General features: G+C 37.9%; 1 protein-coding gene, 1 non-coding gene and 1 pseudogene across 15 annotated transcripts in view; 2 read left to right on the top strand and 1 right to left on the bottom strand.

The window, feature by feature from the left end:
• DOCK3 (dedicator of cytokinesis 3) overlaps window positions 1-20,508 on the top strand; it is a 502,472-nt gene that overhangs the window by 185,435 nt on the left and 296,529 nt on the right. For 11 of the 14 annotated variants that reach the window (XM_072786067.1, XM_072786064.1, XM_072786059.1 and 8 more), the window contains exon 5: window positions 10,176-10,272. In XM_072786067.1, the coding sequence (XP_072642168.1) occupies window positions 10,176-10,272 (97 nt within the window). Of the gene's footprint in view, window positions 1-10,175; window positions 10,273-11,610; window positions 11,688-20,508 lie in introns of those variants that run through there. The other 3 variants (XM_072786065.1, XM_072786066.1, XM_072786068.1) reach the window with 2 other exon arrangements.
• Window positions 4,017-5,909, top strand: LOC140611328 (RNA transcription, translation and transport factor protein pseudogene; annotated as a pseudogene).
• On the bottom strand, window positions 11,124-11,227 carry LOC140611487 (small nucleolar RNA U13). Its single transcript, XR_012012641.1, has one exon. It is a non-coding gene; the product is annotated as a small nucleolar RNA U13 (small nucleolar RNA).

The following is a 20,508-nucleotide window of genomic DNA, read 5'->3' as shown; positions in this document are numbered from 1 at the left end:
TTACCTGTGTCATCCTTCCCAAAGGAGTCACAGCTTATTGCCAAGAGAGATTCACTTGGCCTGCAGTTTTTCTACTAGGGGATTGTGAGAGCAGTGAATGAGCACTTAAGTTTCTTGCCATATAGGATGCTGCCCTAGAGGCCTGCTTTTTTCTCATCATACGTAGAATCCTGAAGTAATCAGCACAGCAAAGTGGTTGAGAAAGGCTGGAAGCAGTTAAGAGATGGGACTCACAGCAACCAGAGCTCAGAAGTCATCAAAGAACCACAGATCTGACTGACTAACCACTTTAGAGGCTCCATGCTTAGAATCCTGAAGTAATCAGCACAGCAAAGTGGTTGAGAGAGGCTGGAAGCTGGTAAGAGATGTGAGGACTCATAACAACCAGGGCTCACAAATCATCATAGAACCACAGATCTGACTAACTAGCCACTTTAGAGACTCCCACCAAGAAGCCTGCCTATAAACCAGTGGGAACATCTTCCTACAGATTCTTCTAACTGGCTCATGGACACTTAGAATGTTCTGGCTGCCTTACCCACTCTTCCTGTAACTATATCACCTACATTTCATGTGCTCCATGGATGGTGAGTTGCAAGCCTTTGCATATGACTTGTGATTCTGCAGAAAGCCAGATAAGCTCTGCATGATCAGGAGAAGGCATATGACTCGAGCATTTCAGGTATTGCTCTAGGGAAAGTGAGAAGTTATCAGTCAGCACCTGGCCTGGCTTTGTGAGATCAAGAGAAGGCATATAATATTAAGAATTCTCACTAAAGCAGTAATCAGAGATGTGGAGCTATGGCATATATAGAAAAGATCTAAGAGAGCTTTAGAATTTATTCCTGGATTGACTAGTAAAGGCATTTCTCTCCTGAGGGCCCTCAGTAAAGACTGGAGAAGGTAACTTCTTAGAATAAAAGACAGCAATGCAAAAACATCAGGGAATAAGGAAAATCAAGGAAATATGACACCACCAAATAAGCACATTAATTTTCCATTTACCATCCTAAGAAATAGAGTCTATAAATTGCCTGGAAAGGAATTAAACATTATTTTAAGGAAGCTCAGCAGCTATAAGAGAACGCAGATGGATAGTGAAATCAGGAAAAGAACAAATGAACAAAATGAGAGGTTCAACAGAGAAATGGAACTCAAAATTCTAGAGCTGAAGTATATGGTAAACAAAATAAAAACTGTAATTAATAGTATCAACAACAGACTTGATCAAACAGAAGAAAATATTTGTGAACTCAGAAATAAGTCACTTAAAAATATCCAGTCAGAAGAGAAAAAAGGAAAAAAAAATGAATGAAAAGGAATGAACACAGCCTACTGAGTTTATGACATCATTCTCTTAAACTAATATATGCCTGTGGTAGCCGCTGAGCCCCTCCGAGCTGCTCCCGGGTCAATGCGTGCCCGCTGCAGTCCTTTAGGGAGCTCGGCGCACTCTCCTGGGCGCAGGTGTCTGTTAGTGTCCCAGGGAGCCTGAGGGCATCCCCGCCCTTCCTGGAGTCCTGCTCCAACTCCCTGCGAGTGCCTTTCCACCCGGGAAGATTGGTGTAGCTCCTGCTTCTCTGGGATGGAGCTTTCCTGTCCTGGGGGCACTCGCCCTGGTCTTAGCCCGGCTTCTCGCGGGGCCCCTCCCCCTTGGATCCTTTTTGTTTCTTTAATTCCCCCCCCCCCCCCCCCCCCCCCCCCCCCCCGTCTTCCTACCTTGATAGAAGCGCGAACTCTTCTCACTGTAGCATTCCAGCTGTTCTCTCTTTAAATCTCAGGCTGAATTCGTAGATTTTCAGGGTGATTTGAAGGTTATCTAGGTAATTTGGTGGGGACAGGTGATTTGGGGACCCTACTCTTCCACAATCTTGCCTCTCCCCAAGTAGGGACTTTCTATGATTATGGTTCTTACTTATATTATTTCCGTATCTTTTAACTGCTCTCTCCCCTTCTATTCATGCCCTCTTAAACAGTTTATTCTCAACATAGCTGCCAGAGTAATTTTAAAAAAATAGTTAGATCATGTTACTCCTGTGTTTAAAACCTTCCAATGGCTCCTATCTCAGCATAAAAACCAAAGTTCTTACAAAGGCTTACAGGGTTTTATGATCAGACTTTGCCTCCTCTGCTCTACTTATTTCTCAGTCAGCTTCAATTACACTGGCTTCCTTGCTTTTATTCAAACATATCAGATATGCTTCTGCCTTAAAGTTTTTGTTCATGCTGTTTCCTCTCCTTGGAGTACTATGCCTAGCTAAAACTCTGTCACTTCTTTCAAGTCTTTTCTCAAATCTCAATGAGACATATCCTGACTACCATATTTAATTCAGCCTCCTCTAGTCCCCTCACTATCTTAAAACTGAATCCTTCCACAGGACTGCTGCCTCTGGAAACTAACTGTAGCTGCCACCAAGTTGGTTTCTTTGTAGTCTCTGTTTCTTTGGGTAATTGGTTTCCCTTTCTAAGTCTGGGATAGATGGAGCTCAGGTAATAAGCCATTACCATAGTCATAGAGGGGCTGAGAAATCAAGTGTCTGTTATTTTCTGCTTGTATAGTAGAAGGCCACTCTGTCTCTACATTTGGGGTTTTTATCAAAGAAAGGAGTTATAATACTGGAGAGCTAAGAAAAAGAAAACCACAGTTTTCTATAACGCCGCCATTCTTTTCTCCTAGGAATCCTGTTACGGGTAGATTGGAATTCTTTTACTTCTCCCTTATGTCTCTCTCTCTCTCTCTCTCTCTCTTTTAATTTTTATTTATTCATGAGGTACACAGAGAGAGAGACAGAGGCATAGGCAGAGGAAAAAGCAGGCTCCCTGTAGGGAGCCCAATGCAGGACTTGATCCCAGAATCCTGGGATCACACCCTGAGTCAAAGGCAGATGCTTAACTGTTGACCCACACAGGCATCCCCTCCCAGGCATCCCCTCCCTTATGTCTCTTAAGTAGTCTTTCATACTTGGGTTACTCTTTTGCTCTGATTACATTATGGAGTGATTTATTCAGTACTACCTTGCTATTATTTTTCTCTTGAATTCTGCCCAACATGTATCTTTTCTGTTGAGGTTTGTTATTTTTTCCCCACTGCTGTTATTTTTTGACATCTTAAAAATTGTGGTAAAATATTCATAACATAAAATGAACATTTCAACCATTTTTTTTAAGAGTGTAATCCAGTGGCATTAAGTATATTCACAGTGTTGGCAGCAACCTTCATGAGTATTCGACTCTGGAATTTTTCATCATCCCAAACAGAGACTCTGTAGCTCTTAGGTAACTCCCCATTCCCCCTTCTTTCAGCCCTTGGGAACCTTTCTTCTTTATTTATGAATTTTCCTATTCTAGGTACCTCATGTAAATAGAATCATGCAGTATTTGCTCTTTTGGCTTATTTTACTTAAGATAATGTTTTCAAAGCTCATCCATTTTGTAGAATGTATCAAAATTTCATTTATTTTAATGTTGAATACCATTCCTTTATATATACATATTACATTTCATTTTTCTATTAAACCATCAATGGACACTTTCTTCATAATACTTTTCATTTGGAAAATTTCTCATTGGTTCTTCTGTCCACATTCATTGTCTCTTGTTTTATTTGTGTTTGCCTGTGTTTCATACTTTTCCTTTTTTATTTTTAAAAAGATTTTATTTATTTATTTGGCAGAGAGAGAGAGCAAGCACAAGCAGGGGGAGAGGTAGGCAGAGAGAGAGGGAGAAGCAGCTTCCTCGCTGAGCAGGGAGCTCATAGGGCTCAATCCCAGGACCCTTGGATCATGATTTGAGCCAAAGGCAGATACTTAACCAACTGAGCCACTCAGGGGCCTGCCATACTTTTCCTTTTTAAAATGGAAGTTATTCATTTCTCTAAACATTATAAACATATAAAAATGTTTATCAGATTTTTATAATATTCTGAAAAGATTTTTTTAATATTATTTTTAAGCCTTGACATTATATTTTCATATGTTTTACAATATTGGCTTTTGGAAATGAAAGATTTTGTTTTTCCTTCCCTTCTCTTCTTCTGAGCACATCCCTCTAGTGCTTCTGCAGTTACCTCTGCCTGCTCCTAAAGCCCCCGTGTAGAACCAAGTCTTAAAACAGAATGCTAGATCTCCTTCCCTAGAGCTATTTGGGGCTATGGCAGATCCTGACCTTAGGCTGAGGGGAGGAGGGGACTGCTTCAGGTCCAATCTGTTTAGCCCTTGAGCTTGCTAAAAGCCATAGTTCCAAGTGAGGTTCAGTAGGAATTTTTTTCTACTTGGCCTGTGGAAAAATGTGTTTGTAATAATTCTATATATGTATTTTAAGAGTCTGTGATACTGATTGTGTATTATGATCTAAGAAAAATAAGTTAGTTTTAGTTTAAACTTAGATTAGTATAAATTGAGGTGAATCCAAAACCTTATGGTTTTAAAATACGAACATTTTAAATTTCCCATGGGTCTCCCTAGTTAAAATAGCTGAACATGTAATAGATGAAACTTTCTCCTTTATTCCATACATCATTTCTGCTTTAATCTTACAAACCACAGCACTCTTATAACATCTCCATGTCTGTTTCCATAGGGTCAAGTTTAAATCTCTTAACCTTGCCCTGACAATACCTTTCTATCTTTTCAGTTTCCCATGTGTCCCCAGCATGAATCTTTTTTAATATGTTAAAAAGTTTTGCTCATTATTTCTCTGTACCTTTTTCATAGCTTGTTAGAGCCAACAGGGCTCTTTCTATCTCCTTGCCTTTCAGACCTAACCTTTCTTTAGGAACATTACTTCCTTCATGATGCTTTATCTGATCATCAGTTTGCAGTGAACTCTGTCCTTCAGAACTGCACTAGAACTCATAGTTGATACCACATAGCACCTATTTGTGCTTAAATTATATTTAAGTTTTGTCATTAAGATTGTAATTTCTCGTCCCGTACCTCCTTGACTCCCCTCTCCCGACTGAAGCCCCGGGGGACTGAAGCGAGACAGGGGGACCATGTTCCGATGCAAGTTGATGACCCTCAACTACCACAACCTGGCTGGCTTCAACTGCAAAGATGAAACAGAATTTAGAAACTCTATTGTTTGGCTTGAAGACCAGAAAATCAGACACTACAAGATCGAAGAGAGAGGTGATTTAAGAAACATCCACAGCAGTGACTGGCCCAAGTTCTTTGAAAAATATCTCAGAGATGTTAACTGTCTTCTCAAGATTCAAGATTGACAAGATGCAATTGACTGGCTTCTTGGTTTAGCTGTTAGACTTGAATGTGGAGATAATGCTGAAAAATACAAGGACTTGGCACCTGATAATACAAAAATGCTGACAATGCAGCTAAAGATGCTGAGCTATTTATCAATTTGGATGTAAATAATCCTGATTTTAAGGCTGGCTTTGGCTAACCTTCTTCAGATTCAGCGTCCTGATGATTACCTGGTAATGCTTAAGGCAATTCACGTTTTGGTCCAGGAGTGCCTGACACAAGATGCAGTTGCTAAAGCAAACCAAACAAAAGAGGGCTTGCCTGTTGCAATAGATAAACACAGTCTTGGTTTTGACACAGGAGATGCAGTTCATAATGAAACTGCTCAAATTCTGCAATTGCTGAATATAGCTCAGAGAGCTACAGAAAAAAAAAATTAATGAAGCCATAGTAGCTGTTCAGGCAATTATTGCTGATCCAAAGACAAACCACAGACTGGAGAAAGTTGGAAGATGAATGTTTTAGGATTTCAGCTTCTCACCTACTTAGTATAATTGGGAACCATGTTATGCTCTGGCATGTATTTGGAAATCAAATGTCACATTTTTGAGGGAAGAATCCTAGAAAATTGACTATGTTCTTGAGATTTACCATCATTCCTTTTTCTTTAATAAAGTTCAGGAAAGTGGGAAAAAATTGTAATTTGTCTGATTGTTTCTATAAATCTCCTGATTATCTTTATAGCATTAACACATATAAAAATAATTTCAGAAATTAACATTTATACCCAGTTATCCAGTAGTTTGGAGAAATAAAGGATGGCTTATCATTCAGTTCAGTTTTGCGTAGGAAGTCATTAAGACTTCCTCTTTTTCAGGTCTGGCATTTGCCATTGGCTGTACTCTTCATCTGAGAAGTTCAGCATGACTTACTTTTTAAAAATTAAAGTAAAAAAAAATTAAAGTAAATTAAACCATTTATTTAAAAAGTATTGTAGTAGTACTTGAAATAATTGGTCAAGTTGAGTCTAGGAATCACTACCTTGGATGCTAATGACACAAGGAAAAAAATGTATCACATTTTACTCTCACAAAGTCCTTGATGAAAGCTTTTATTTTAATCAGCTTATAAATTTGATGAATATGGATAATGCTCTGGCATCATTCCAAGAAGATTCTTTTTATCTGCTGAAATAAAGCACACAAAATAAAATAATAAAGCCATAAAACATCATCAAGTAACTTTATTCATTGACACTTGATATTAATGCATTGAGTCATCTTTGAATACAGTGTGGTTTGTCAGCTATCTTCCTGTGTAAAGTCATAATACATAATGCTAATTTTGTGAAATACACTTACCTTTGCACTTTCCAAGTGGTTGATTGTGGCTAATAAATCAGAATTATGGGTTCTAATCACCTTAGCATATCAGTATTTAAAATTTTTAGTCCAGAAAATACTTCATTATCTCTCACAACTGGCATAAGCATTGTAAAAATATTATCAAGTGGTGCCCCTCCTTTGAATAACCTTTCAGTAACTTTTCATTCATTTTACTTAAGATCTGGAATGTTTAGTATCATTTGAAAAGGCTGGTTGAGAGCTGGCCTCAGCATACCAGCCTTTTTAAAGTTCTTGTTTATCATGAAATTCTTTCCCTTATCGGTGGCTTCTTGTATACTGTTTCCTCTGCAGGTGGCACTATACCTGTTTCTCTTCTTCCCTACACACTTCCTCCCTATACATTTTTCCTGTTATGACCTTTTGCATCTTTTGGGCCTTAACACTTGTTTAGAGAAGATTTCACTGATCCTTTTTAAAAATCATGTCCCCCAGCTAAAATCACTGGTTGTACACTTTAATTTCCTTCTTAGATTCATCACTGTTTATATCAATATGTTGTGATTATTTGTTGATTCTTTCTCCAGACAAGATCCCTATCTTTATATTTTTAATTGTTTTTAAATTTTTTATTGGTGTTCAATTTGCCAACATAATAGAATAACACCCAGTGCTCATCCCGTCAAGTGCCTACCTCAGTGCCCGTCACCCAGTCACCCCCAGCCCCCGCCCACCTCCCCTTCCACCACGCCTAGTTCATTTCCCAGAGTTAGGAGTCTTTCATTTCTGTCTCCCTTTCTGATATTTCCCACACATTTCATCTCCCTTCCCTTATATTCCCTTTCAGTATTATTTATATTCCCCAAATGAATGAGACCATATAATGTTTGTCCTTCTCTGATTGACTTATTTCACTCAGCATAATACCCTCCAGTTCCATCCACGTCGAAGCAAATGGTGGGTATTTGTTGTTTCTTTTTTCTTTTCTTTTCTTTTCTTTTCTTTTCTTTTCTTTTCTTTTCTTTTCTTTTCTTTTCTTTTTCTTTTTCTTTTTCTTTTTCTTTTTCTTTTCTCTTCTCTTCTCTTCTTTTTTGCAACAAGAAGAAAACACTAGTTTATTTTTTTAAATAATAAATTTATTTTTTATTGGTGTTCAGTTTGCCAACATACAGAATAACACCCAGTGCTCATCCCGTCAAGTGCCCCCCTCAGTGCCCGTCACCTATTCACCCCCACCCCCCGCCCTCCTCCCCTTCCACCACCCCTAGTTCGTTTCCCAGAGTTAGGAGTCTTTATGTTCTGTCTCCCTTTCTGATATTTCCTACCCATTTCTTCTCCCTTCCCTTCTATTCCCTTTCACTATTATTTATATTCCCCAAATGAATGAGAACATACAATGTTTGTCCTTCTCTGATTGACTTATTTCACTCAGCATAATACCCTCCAGGTCCATCCACGTTGAAGCAAATGGTGGGTATTTGTCATTTCTAATGGCTGAGTAATATTCCATTGTATACATAAACCACATCTTCTTTATCCATTCCTCTTTCGATGGACACCGAGGCTCCTTCCACAGTTTGGCTGTTGTGGACATTGCTGCTGTAAACATCGGGGAGCAGGTGTCCTGGCGTTTCACTGCATCTGTATCTTTGGGGTAAATCCCCAACAGTGCAATTGCTGGGTCGTAGGGCAGGTCTATTTTTAACTCTTTGAGGAACCTCCACACAGTTTTCCAGAGTGGCTGCACCAGTTCACATTCTCACCAACAGTGCAGGAGGGGTCCCCTTTCTCCGCATCCTCTCCAACATTTGTGATTTCCTGCCTTGTTAATTTTCCCCGTTCTCACTGGTGTGAGGTGGTATCTCATTGTGGTTTTGATTTGTATTTCCCTGATGGCAAGAGATGCGGAGCATTTCCTCATGTGCTTGTTGGCCATGTCTGTGTCTTCCTCTGTGAGATTTCTGTTCATGTCTTTTGCCCATTTCATGATTGGATTGTTTGTTTCTTTGGTGTTGAGTTTAATAAGTTCTTTATAGATCTTGGAAACTAGCCCTTTATCTGATACGTCATTTGCAAATATCTTCTCCCATTCTGTAGGTTGTCTTTTAGTTTTGTTGACTGTTTCTTTTGCTGTGCAAAAGCTTCTTTTTTTTTTTTTTGTGCAAAAGCTTCTTATCTTGATGAAGTCCCAATAGTTCATTTTTGCTTTTGTTTCTCTCTCTCTCTCTCTCTCTCTCTCTCTCTCTCTCTCTCTCTCTTTTTGGTTCTGCAGGCTGACTTTTATTTTTTTATTTTTATTTTTTTATAAATGTATTTTTTATTGGTGTTCAATTTGCCAACATATAGAATTACACCCAGTGCTCATCCCGTCAAGTGCCCACCTCAGTGCCCGTCACCCAGTCACCTCCACCCCCTACCCACCTCCCCTTCCACCACCCTTAGTTCATTTCCCAGAGTTAGGAGTCTTTCATGTTCTGTCTCCCTTTCTGATATTTCCCACTCATTTTTTCTCCTTTCCCCTTTATTCCCTTTCACTATTTTTTTATATTCCCCAAATCAAGGTCCCTATCTTCCGATGAGACCTTATCTGGTCCCTATCTCTGAAGATATGGACCTTGTCCACTTTTGTTCACTGATAAATCCTTGGCAGTTAGCACAGGGACTGACACCATACTGGATGGGACTAAGGGAACCCCAGCATCTTTCTGATACTTACCAAGATCAGAATTCTTCTACCAGACCCAGAATTCCTCTACTGACACAATTTTCAAAGGAAATACAATACCCATATAAGGGAGAGTTTATAAAATGTTTCAAAAACCAGTGCCTGGGTGCCCTTTATCCCATTTTCATCAGATCTTTTATACCAAGAGCAGGAGCTAATTTGCATTACTAGTAAATGTTAAAGGACATTAATAATTTAAAAAATTAATTTAAGCAAGATGTGGGCAGTATATGGCCTTAAAGAAAAAAGCCTAAAAAAGTCTTTTTAAAAAGTTAGTTTTACTTTTTTTAAAGGATTTTATTTATTTATTTGAGAGAGAGAAATAAGCAGGGGTAGCAGCAGAGGGAGAAGAGGCAGCAGGCCTCCTGCTGAGCAGGTAGTCCAATGTGGGGCTCAATCTCAGGACCCTGGTATCATGACCTGAGCCAAAGGTAGACGCTTAACCATCTGAGCCACCCAGGTGCCCCTTAAAAAACTGTTGTAAAGACAGTATTTCTAGGGATGCCTGGGTGGCTCAGTTGAGCGTCTGCCTTTGGCTCAGGGCATGATCCTGGAGTCCTGGGATTGAGTCCCACATTGGGCTCTCCATGGGGAGCCTCCCTGCCTCTGTCTCTCTCTCCATGTGTCTCATGAATAAATAAATAGAATCTTAAAAAAAAATAAAGACAGTATTTCTGAAAGTAAAATTGAGGACTTACATAGAAAACGCAGATGTTTTTATGTTAATTTAGTTCATTTAAATATTGCAGTATATTATGGCAAAGAGTCTAAAGTCGGTTGGGTGTAACTCTCCTTTGTATTTGCATGAATTTAAAGTTTGAGTTACACACATTGAAAAGGTCAGTAGATAGCACTCTGGTATTTTATGAAAGATAATGTGGCTATTTGTTGTGGCTCTGGTTCTAGGCAGTATGAAACTGTGGTTCCACTTGAAGATTCTATTGTGACTGAGGTTACAGCAACTCTACAAGAATGGGCCAGTCTATGGAAACAACTCTATGTGGTAAGTATTGATAACTAGCTTACTAGATCATTAAAGTTCTATTATGAAAAAAGAATTATCTTATATATGCCAATTACAAATTTTTAGATTTATGAATAATCACAACTTTTCAATGTTCCTAATATTAACTGAAACATTGTATACTGAGTGTTGTTCAACCTGAAGAAAACACATTATTCGTATGCCTCCGGTCCCTCTATGCTATCCTAGTCACTAGAATGAATATAAGTTCCATAACACCAGGAATTTTAGCTGCCTTACTGCTGGAGCCCCAGAAGCTTTCATAAAACAGGTGTTTACTGAATGAATGTACAGACTTAAGAGTTTCATTGTGTACCTAAAGGTGAGTAAAGGCCAAGAAGTTGTCTCAACAGTTTCTTACAGCTACTAAGCTTAAAGGGTATGCTATATAGGACATGTTTCTCTAAGCCCACAATTAATAGAAAGAATAGTAAAAACCTAGTCCATATACTCTGGAAGCATAGAGTGAATGGAGGACACAAAATCTAGGCTAAAAATAAGTGTCAAGGTTTGGGTTCTGTTTATTCCATCTGAACATTCTGTTATACTCCTCTTACTAATCACAACAAAAATCCTGGACAAAACCCATAAATCATCTACCAGAAAACTCTGAAAGAAAAGGAAGGTGGAGTGACTAGGGACCTTTGAACTCAAGGATTGAGTGAGGTCCCTGATTGTTGTTTTTTCTTGCCTCTCATATACTTTGGTCTGGGCTCTAGAGAAGCCCACCACTTGGAATACTAATGGGTGCACACAGAAAGCACCAAAGAAAACCTTTTCCTTTTAGCCAAAGGATGACCCAGCAAAACAGAAACCTTTTTTCCCCTTCATATCAGACCAGTTATGTGCAGAGGTTGTAATAAGGTTTGAGTGAAGCACATGTCATATAGTGGCATCAACACTCAATCACCATGCTTATGAACTACAAAAGGATCAAGACAGAAACCTTTTAATTTTAACCTATCCTTTCTGTTCTCTAGAGAACATTGCAATAAAAGCTGCACCCCCTTGTACCCACCCAACAGGCATTACAGTAGTGGAATTGGTGATCAGAACTTCCATCTTACACACACTCTTCCCCACACCTGCAATAACAAGATGTCCCTTTCCAATGGAACCTCAGGCCAAACTCTGACCTTCTACCCCTTCCTGCTGTGGTAATGAGGCAGTACCTCTCTTGAGTGGGGCTTGTAGGAGGATTCCGACTGCAACTTCACGAGTACTTGCAAGGTGGCACCTTCCTCAGCAGAGCCTGTGGGTGGGACTCTGGATTTCACAACTACCCAGTGTTAACAAGGTGATGCCCTTATTTTACAGAGTTCTGTGGGCAAAACTCTGACTTCCTCCTGTGCTCTGAAGTAAGGAAGAAGCATCCTTCTACAGAGGACCCTGTGGTTAGAGCTCTTGATTTCCACTTCCCCTGTAATAATAAGTGGGTCCCTCCCAAGCTGAGCCTGTAGGCAGGACTGACTCACATCTCCCCAATTAATGAGACAGTGCCCTTCTCTAGTACACCATGTCAAGAATACCCTGTTTTTCATCCTTGTCCTGCTGAAATAAGGCAGTGCTTTTCCCCACCCAAATCCATGCAGAGTGTAAGTAAAGTGGAGTTCTGCTATCTACATAACACACAAATGGGGGAAACTAGAAGAGTACTGGAAAGACTTTATATACTAAATTGACATTTAAATTGACAGTCCACAAAAGTGAGCCTAGGATTACATTCTGAAGCTAAGCTGGTTGACCTGCTAATTAAAAGATTTATTTATTTTTTTTTTTTTTTTTTTTTTAATTAAAAGATTTAAATAGGACTCCTAATGTCATAGGATAATACTTAAAATGTCCAGTGTACAGACCAAATTTCCTTGTTATACGAAGAATCTCGACTCTAATAAGAAAAGAAAATCAACAATGCCAACTTCGAAATGACACAGATGTTTGAATCATCAGCAAGGATCTTAAAGCTGTTTTTGTAAAATTGCTCCACTAAACAATTAGAGACACTCTTGAAACAAATGAAAACATAAGAAACTGCAGCAATAGAAGTAGAAAATGTAAAGAATCAAGTGGAAATTTTAGAACTGAAAAATACAGTAACCAAAATTTAAAAATTACTGGATAGGCTCCATGCCAGAATGGAAAGAAGAGAGGAAGGAATTAGTGAGCTTAAAGATGGATCAAAAGAAATTATCCAATCTTAATAATGGTGAAAAACTAAATGAAAAAGTAAGCATAGCCTCAGAGACCTTTGGGACAATAACAAAAGATCTAACATTTGAAGCATTCTGTACTAGATAGGACAGAATGTGGACCTAAAAAAAACTGTGAAGAAATAATGGCTTACATATTCCCAAATTTGGCAAAAGACGTAAGCCTACAGACTTAAGCTGAGTGAACTCCAAACAGGATAAATGTAAATAAATCCATGTACAGTCACATTAGTTAAACTTCTGAAAATTAAATGAAAAAATCTTTGTATATACATATGTATATATGTATTTTAAAATTTTTATGTATTTTAATATTCCAATTTAATTAATATGCAGTGTTAGATTAGTTTCAGGTGTACAAGATAGTGATTTAGTAATTCTCTACATTACTTAGTACTTACATTAAGTATACCACTTTTTTCATGTTTTTAAATTTTTTATTTAAATTTTACTTAGTTAACATACAATGCAATATTTCTGAAGTAGAATTCATCACTTACATGCAACACCTAGTGCTCATCACCACATGTCAAGCCCATCTCCCACCCACCTCTCTCCATCAACACTCAGTTTGTTCTCTGTCAATAAGAGTCTCTTATGGCTTATTTCTCTCACTCCTTTTCTGTTTCTTCCCCTTCCCATATGTTCATCTGTTTTCTTTCTTAAATTCCACATATGAGTGAGATCATACGGTATTTGGCTTTCTCTAACTATTTCACTTAACATAATACAGTCTAGCTCCATCCATGTCATTGCAAATGGCAAAATTTCATTCTTTTTGATGGCTAAGTAATACTCCATTATATATGTGTGTGAGTGTGTACATGCACATACATACATACATACCACATCTTTTTTTTTTTATTGAAGTTCGATTTGCCAACATATAACACCCAGTGCTCATACCATCAAGTGCCCTCTTCAGTGCCTGTCACCCAGTTACCCCATCCCCTGCCTGTCTCCCCTTCCACTACCCTTTGTTGGTGTCCCGAGAGAGTTAGGAGTCTCTTATGGTTTGTCACTCATTTTTTTCCCACTCATTTTCCATCCTTTCCCTTACAATCCCTTTCACTATTTTTTATATACCCTGTATGAGTGAAACCATAAGATGATTGTCTCTCTGATCGACTTACTTCACTCAGCATGATACCCTCCAGTTCCATCCATGTCGAAGCAAATGGTAGGTATTTGTCCCTTCTAATGGCTGAGTAATACTCCATTGTGTGTGTGTGTGTATGTGTGTGTGTGTGTGTGTATGTATGTGTGTGTGTGTTCCCCTATTAGGGAAATGGCAATTTGAATGACAGCAGATTTTTCATAAGAAATTACGGAAGACACAAGAAGGTAGCCCAACATTTTTTAACCATTGAAAGAAAAAAAATTGATGTTACCCCAGATTGTGTATCCTGGAGAAATATACTTCAAGAATGAAGGAGAAATAAACACATTTTCAGATAAAGGAAAGCTAAGAAAATGTATTGATAGTGGATTGGTTTTAAAATAGTAACTATAGAGGAAGAGATGATGGAAGAATACTTGGAACATAGGAGTGAAGTAAGCAATGGAAGGGGTAAAGTCTCTTCAGTTTTTAAAATTGTCTTAGAGGATACAAAACAAAAATTATGACACTGGTACAGTTCTCAATGTATATCAAGGTTATATTATATTTAAGAAAGTTGTATCTAAAGTGGTGAGGGAAAGCGGCATAGATTATGGTAAGGTATCTGCATTCTATTTCAGGTGGTAAGATGTTGATATGAGTAGATTATAATTTATGTATGTATGTTATAATCTCTAGAGCAATCATTAAAAATACTAATAAAGTAACATAATAAAAATACTGTAAATAAACCAAAATGGAATAACTAAAAATGTTCAAGTAACCTTATAAGAAATTAAGAAAGGGAAAACAGAGGAAAGTGAAACAGAGGGAACAAATACTAAAATGTGGATTTAAATCCTAACGTATAAATAATAGAAATATATAAATTGACAGAGTTGATAAAAAAGACTTAACTGTGTGCTGTCTGTTAAGTAACTGACTTCATTTATAATAACACAGGAGGTGAAAGTTAGAAAAATATATGCCATGCATACACTAATCAGAAGAAAGCTATATTAAAAAGAGATTATTATATTAATTATGGTTATTTCTTTCTTATATAAATAAAAATAAAATTAATTATATTACTTTTTATAAGTGGGGTACCCAGGGTGATTCAGTTGGTTAAAGCATCTGACTCTTGGTTTCAGCTCAGGTCATGATCTCAGGGTCCTGAAATCAAGCCCTGTATTGAGCTCCCTGCAGGGAGTCTGCTTGAGATTCTCTCTTTCCCTCTACTTTTGCTCCTCCCCCATGCTGCTCATGTTCTTTCTCTCTCAAATAAATAAATATTTTAAGAATTATATTACTATAAGAAAAAATTGACATCAGAATAAAGAAAATACCAGGGGCAAAGGGATATCACAAAATCATAAGAGGATTAATTCACCAAGAAAGAATTAATAAGATAGATAAACCATTAGCCAGCCTTATTAAAAAGAAGAGAGAGAAGACTCAATAAAATCATGAATAAGAAAGGAGAGATCACTACCAACACCAAAGAAATACAAACGATTTTAAAAACATATTATGAACAGCTATATGCCAATAAATTAGGCAATCTAGAAGAAATGGACGCATTCCTGGAAAGCCACAAACTACCAAAACTGGAAAAGGAAGAAACAGAAAACCTGAACAGGCCAATAACCGGGGAGGAAATTGAAGCAGTCATCCAAAACCCCCCAAGACACAAAGTTCAGGGCCAGATGGCTTCCCAGGGGAATTCTTTCAAACGTTTAAAGAAGAAACCATACCTATTCTCCTAAAGCTGTTTGGAAAGATAGAAAGAGATGGAGTACTTCCAAATTTGTTCTATGAGGCCAGCATCACCTTAACTCCAAAACCAGACAAAGAACCCACCTAAAAGGAGAATTACAGACCAATATCCCTGATGAACATGGATGCAAAAATTCTCAACAAGATACGAGCCAATAGGATCCAACAGTACATTAAGAAAATTATTCACCATGACCAAGTAGGATTTATCCCTGGGACACAAGGCTGATTCAACACTCGTAAAACAATCAGTGTGATTCATCATATCAGCAAGAGAAAAACCAAGAACCATATGATCCTCTCATTAGATGCAGAGAAAGCATTTGACAAAATACAACATCCATTCCTGAGCAAAACTCTTCAGAGTGTAGGGATAGAGGGAACGTTCCTCAACATCTTAAAAGCCATCTACGAAAAGCCCACAGCAAATATCATTCTCAATGGGGAAGCACTGGGAGCCTTTCCCCTAAGATCAGGAACAAGACAGGGATGTCCACTCTCACCACTGCTATTCAACACAGTACTGGAAGTCCTAGCCTCAGCAATCAGACAAAAAAGGCATTCAAATTGGCAAAGAAGAAGTCAAACTCTCCCTCTTCGCCGATGACATGATATTCTACATAGAAAACCCAAAAGCCTCCACCCCAAGATTGCTAGAACTCATACAGCAATTTGGCAGCGCGGCAGGATACAAAATCAATGCCCAGAAATCAGTAGCATTTCTATACACGAACAATGAGACAGAAGAAAGAGAAATTAAGGAGTCAATCCCATCTACAATTGCACCCAAAAGCATAAGATACCTAGGAATAAACCTAACCAAAGAGGTAAAGGATCTATACCCTCAAAACTATAGAACACTTCTGAAAGAAATTGAGGAAGACACAAAGAGGTGGAAAAATATTCCATGCTCATGGATTGGCAGAATTAATATTGTGAAAATGTCAATGTTACCCAGGGAAATTTACACGTTTAATGCAATCCCTATCAAAATACCGTGGACTTTCTTCAGAGAGTTGGAACAAATCATCTTAAGATTTGTGTGGAATCAGAAAAGATCCCGAATAGCCAGGGGAATTTTAAAAAAGAAAACCATATCTGGGGGCATCACAATGCCAGATTTCAGGTTATACTACAAAGCTGTGGTCATCAAGACAGTGTGGTACTGGCACAAAAACAGGCACATAGATCAATGGAACAGAATAGAGAATCCAGAAGTGGACCCTGAACTTTATGGTCAACTAATATTTGATAAAGGAGGAAAGACTATCCATTGGAAGAAAGTCTCTTCAATAAATGGTGCTGGGAAAATTGTACATCCACATGCAGAAGAATGAAACTAGACCACTCTCTTGCACCATACACAAAGATAAACTCAAAATGGATGAAAGGTCTAAATGTGAGACAAGATTCCATCAAAATCCTAGAGGAGAACACAGGCAACACCCCTTTTGAACTCGGCCACAGTAAATTCTTGCAAGATATATCCACAAAGGCAAGAGAAACAAAAGCAAAAATGAACTATTGGGACTTCATCAAGATAAGAAGCTTTTGCACAGCAAAGGATACAGTCAACAAAACTAGAAGACGACCTACAGAATGGGAGAAGATATTTGCAAATGACGTATCAGATAAAGGGCTAGTTTCCAAGATCTATAAAGAACTTATTAAACTCAACACCAAAGAAACAAACAATCCAATTATGAAATGGGCAAAAGACATGAACAGAAATCTCACAGAGGAAGACATAGACATGGCCAACATGCACATGAGGAAATGCTCTGCATCACTTGCCATCAGGGAAATACAATCAAAACCACAATGAGATACCACCTCACACCAGTGAGAATGGGGAAAATTAACAAGACAGGAAATCACAAATGTTGGAGGGGATGCGGAGAAAAGGGAACCCTCTTAACACTGTTGGTGTGAATGTGAACTGGTGCAGCCACTCTGGAAAACTGTGTGGAGGTTCCTCAAAGAGTTAAAAATAGACCTGCGCTACGACCCAGCAATTGCACTGTTGGGGATTTACCCCAAAGATACAGATGCAGTGAAATGCCAGGACACCTGCAGCCCAATGTTTATAGCAGCAATGTCCACAACAGCCAAACTGTGGAAGGAGACTCGGTGTCCATTGAAAGATGAATGGATAAAGAAGATGTGGTTTATGTATACAATGGAATATTACTCAGCCATTAGAAACGACAAATACCCACCATTTGCTTCAACATGGATGGAACTGCCGGGTATTATACTGAGTGAAATAAGTCAATCAGAGAAGGACAAACATTGTATGTTCTCATTTATTTGGGGAATATAAATAATAGTGAAAGGGAATATAAGGGAAGGGAGAAGAAATGTGTGGGTAATATCAGAAAGGGAGACAGAACATAAAGACTCCTAACTCTGGGAAACGAACTAGGGGTGGTGGAAAGGGAGTTGGGCGGGGGGTGGGGGTGAATGGGTGACGGGCACTGAGGATGGCACTTGACGAGGGCACTTGACGGGATGAGCACTGGGTGTTACTCTGTATGTTGGTAAATTGAACACCAATAAAAAATAAGTTTATTAAAAAAATTCACCAAGAAAATATAAAAATTTTAAATATACATGCACCAAAACATAGAGCTGCAAGATAAATGAAGTAAAACTTGAAGGGACTGATAGAGAAAATGGAGAAATCATCTCCTATACTTGAGGATTTATAACCCTTTCCCTAGTAATTGATTACAACCACTTGACAAAATTCACCAAGGATAATTAAGAATGGAACAGTGCCATCAACCATCAGGATCTAATTGAAATTTTTAGAATGTTTCATCCAATAAAATTGGAATACAGGTTGTTTTCAAGCATACATGGGACATTTAGCAAGATTGACAATATCTTGGGTCATAAAACAACTCAACGAATTTATGATAACTCCTATCATACAAAGGATATTTTGATGCTAATAGAAACAAAGTAGAATCAACAACCAGAAGACACTAGGAAAATATTGAAGCACTTAAAAATTAATATACTATTAAATAATCCATGGTCAAAGAGGAAATATCAAGAAACAAAAAATATGTTAAAGCGAACATAAATGTAAATATAATATATTAAAATGTGTGGGATGCAGGTAAAGCAGTGCTGAGAGGACATTTTTAACATTAACTGCATTTATTAGAAAAAAAAAAATCCATGGTGTCAAATCAGTAATTTCAGCTCCTATTCAAGAAAGCAGAATGAAGGGAAAACTAGAGCAGAATTTAATGAGGTTAAAAATAGAAAAATAGAGGGACACCTGGGTGGCTCAGCAGTTAAGCATCTGCCTTTGGCTCAGGGTGTGATCCTGGAGTCCCAGGATCAAGTCCCACATCAGGCTTCCTGTGAGGAACCTGCTTCTCCATTTGTCTGTGTCTCTGCCTCTCTCTCCCTCTCTCTCTCTCTTTCTGTGTCTCTCATGATAAAATAAAATCTTAAAAAAAAAATCAACCCAAAAGTCAGTTTTAAAAAATATCCATAAAATTAATAAACATCTGCCAAGACTGGCATAGAAGATAAGAGAAAATAGTAGTTACCAATATATTGGGACTAAAGAAAGAAATACCACTGTGGATGCCACAGACATTAAATGGGTAATGAGAGAAAACTATAAACAACTTCATACATTTAAGTGAGAATCTATATGAATAAAACAAGTCCTTGAAAATCACAAATCACCAAAATTTACCCAAGATAAAAATAGGTAATCTCAGTTACAAAAAAGCTATCAAAGTTTTTTTGCAGCTATCAAAGCAATAAAATCTTATTAATTTATTTATAAAAAGATTTTATTTATTTATTCATGAGACACAGTGAAACGTAGAGACATAGGCAGAGGGAGAAGCAGACTCCCTGTGGGAAGCCTGATGTGGGACTCGGTCCCAGGGCTCTGACCTGAGCCAAAGGCAGATGCTCAACCACTGAGCCACCCAGGTGCTCCTCAAAGTGATTAAATTTATGAAAATCGTTCCAAAAAGGAAATGTCTGGGCCCAGATGGTTCCACTGGTAAATTCTACCAACAGACTAAAGAAAAAAAACTAGTAGATCACATCAATTGTTTCAGAAAAAGCATTTGAGAAAATCCAACACTCTCTCATGATTAAAAACTCTCAGCAAACTAGGAATAAAGGGGACTTTTTCACCCTGAAAAAGGGCATTTATGAAAACTACAGCAAATGTCATGCTTAATTGTGAGAGTTTGCTTTTGGGAACAAGGTGAGGATGTCTGCTTTTAACAGTTTTATTCAGCTTACTACTAGGAGACCTGACTAGTGCAATAAGGCAAGGCAAGGGAAGAAGAGAGATACAGATTAGAATGAAGGAGAAAAGCTAATCCTGTTTGCAGATAGTGATTGGCTACATGGGAAATCCCAAATAATCTACAAACAACAAAACCCACTAGAGTGTTCCAAAGATACTCCTAAACAGTTACAGGATATTAACTCAAAATACTCTCTTTTTCTTTCATTCATTCATTCAATTAATTAATTATATTGCCATATATTAGCAATGAGCACTTGGAAACCAAATTTTTACAAAAGTACCATTTGACTAAAGGCTTAAATAGGAGACCTGAAACCATAAAAATCCTAGAAGAGAACACTGGCAGTAACCTCTTGACATTGGCCATAGCAACATCTTTCTGGATATGTCTCCTGAGGCAAGGGAAACAAAAGCAAAAAAACTCTTGAGATTTCATCAAAATGAAAAGCTTCTACACAGTGAAGGAAACAACAAAACTAAAAGGCAACCTATGGAATGGGAGAGGATATTTGCAAATTACATATCTGATAAATGATTAGTATCCAAAATATATAAAGAACTTAAAAAATCAACACCCCCAAAATGAATAACCCAACTAAAAGATGAGCAGAAGATGTGAATAGACATTATTCTATAGAAGACATACAGATGGCCAACAGACACACAGAAAGATGCTCAATATATTCATCATCAAGGAAATAGAAACAAAAGCTACAGAGAGCTATCACCTCATACCAGTCAGAATGGCTAAAATCAACAACACAAGAAACAACAGGTGTTGGCTAGGATGTGGAGGAAGGGGAAACCCCCTTACACTGTTGATGGGGATG

The sequence above is a fragment of the Canis lupus genome, chromosome 19 (genome assembly GCF_048164855.1).
Source record: "Canis lupus baileyi chromosome 19, mCanLup2.hap1, whole genome shotgun sequence".
Lineage (NCBI taxonomy): Eukaryota > Metazoa > Chordata > Mammalia > Carnivora > Canidae > Canis > Canis lupus.
Note: the sequence above shows the minus strand (reverse complement) of the source record. Positions and strands in the feature narration are given on the sequence as shown.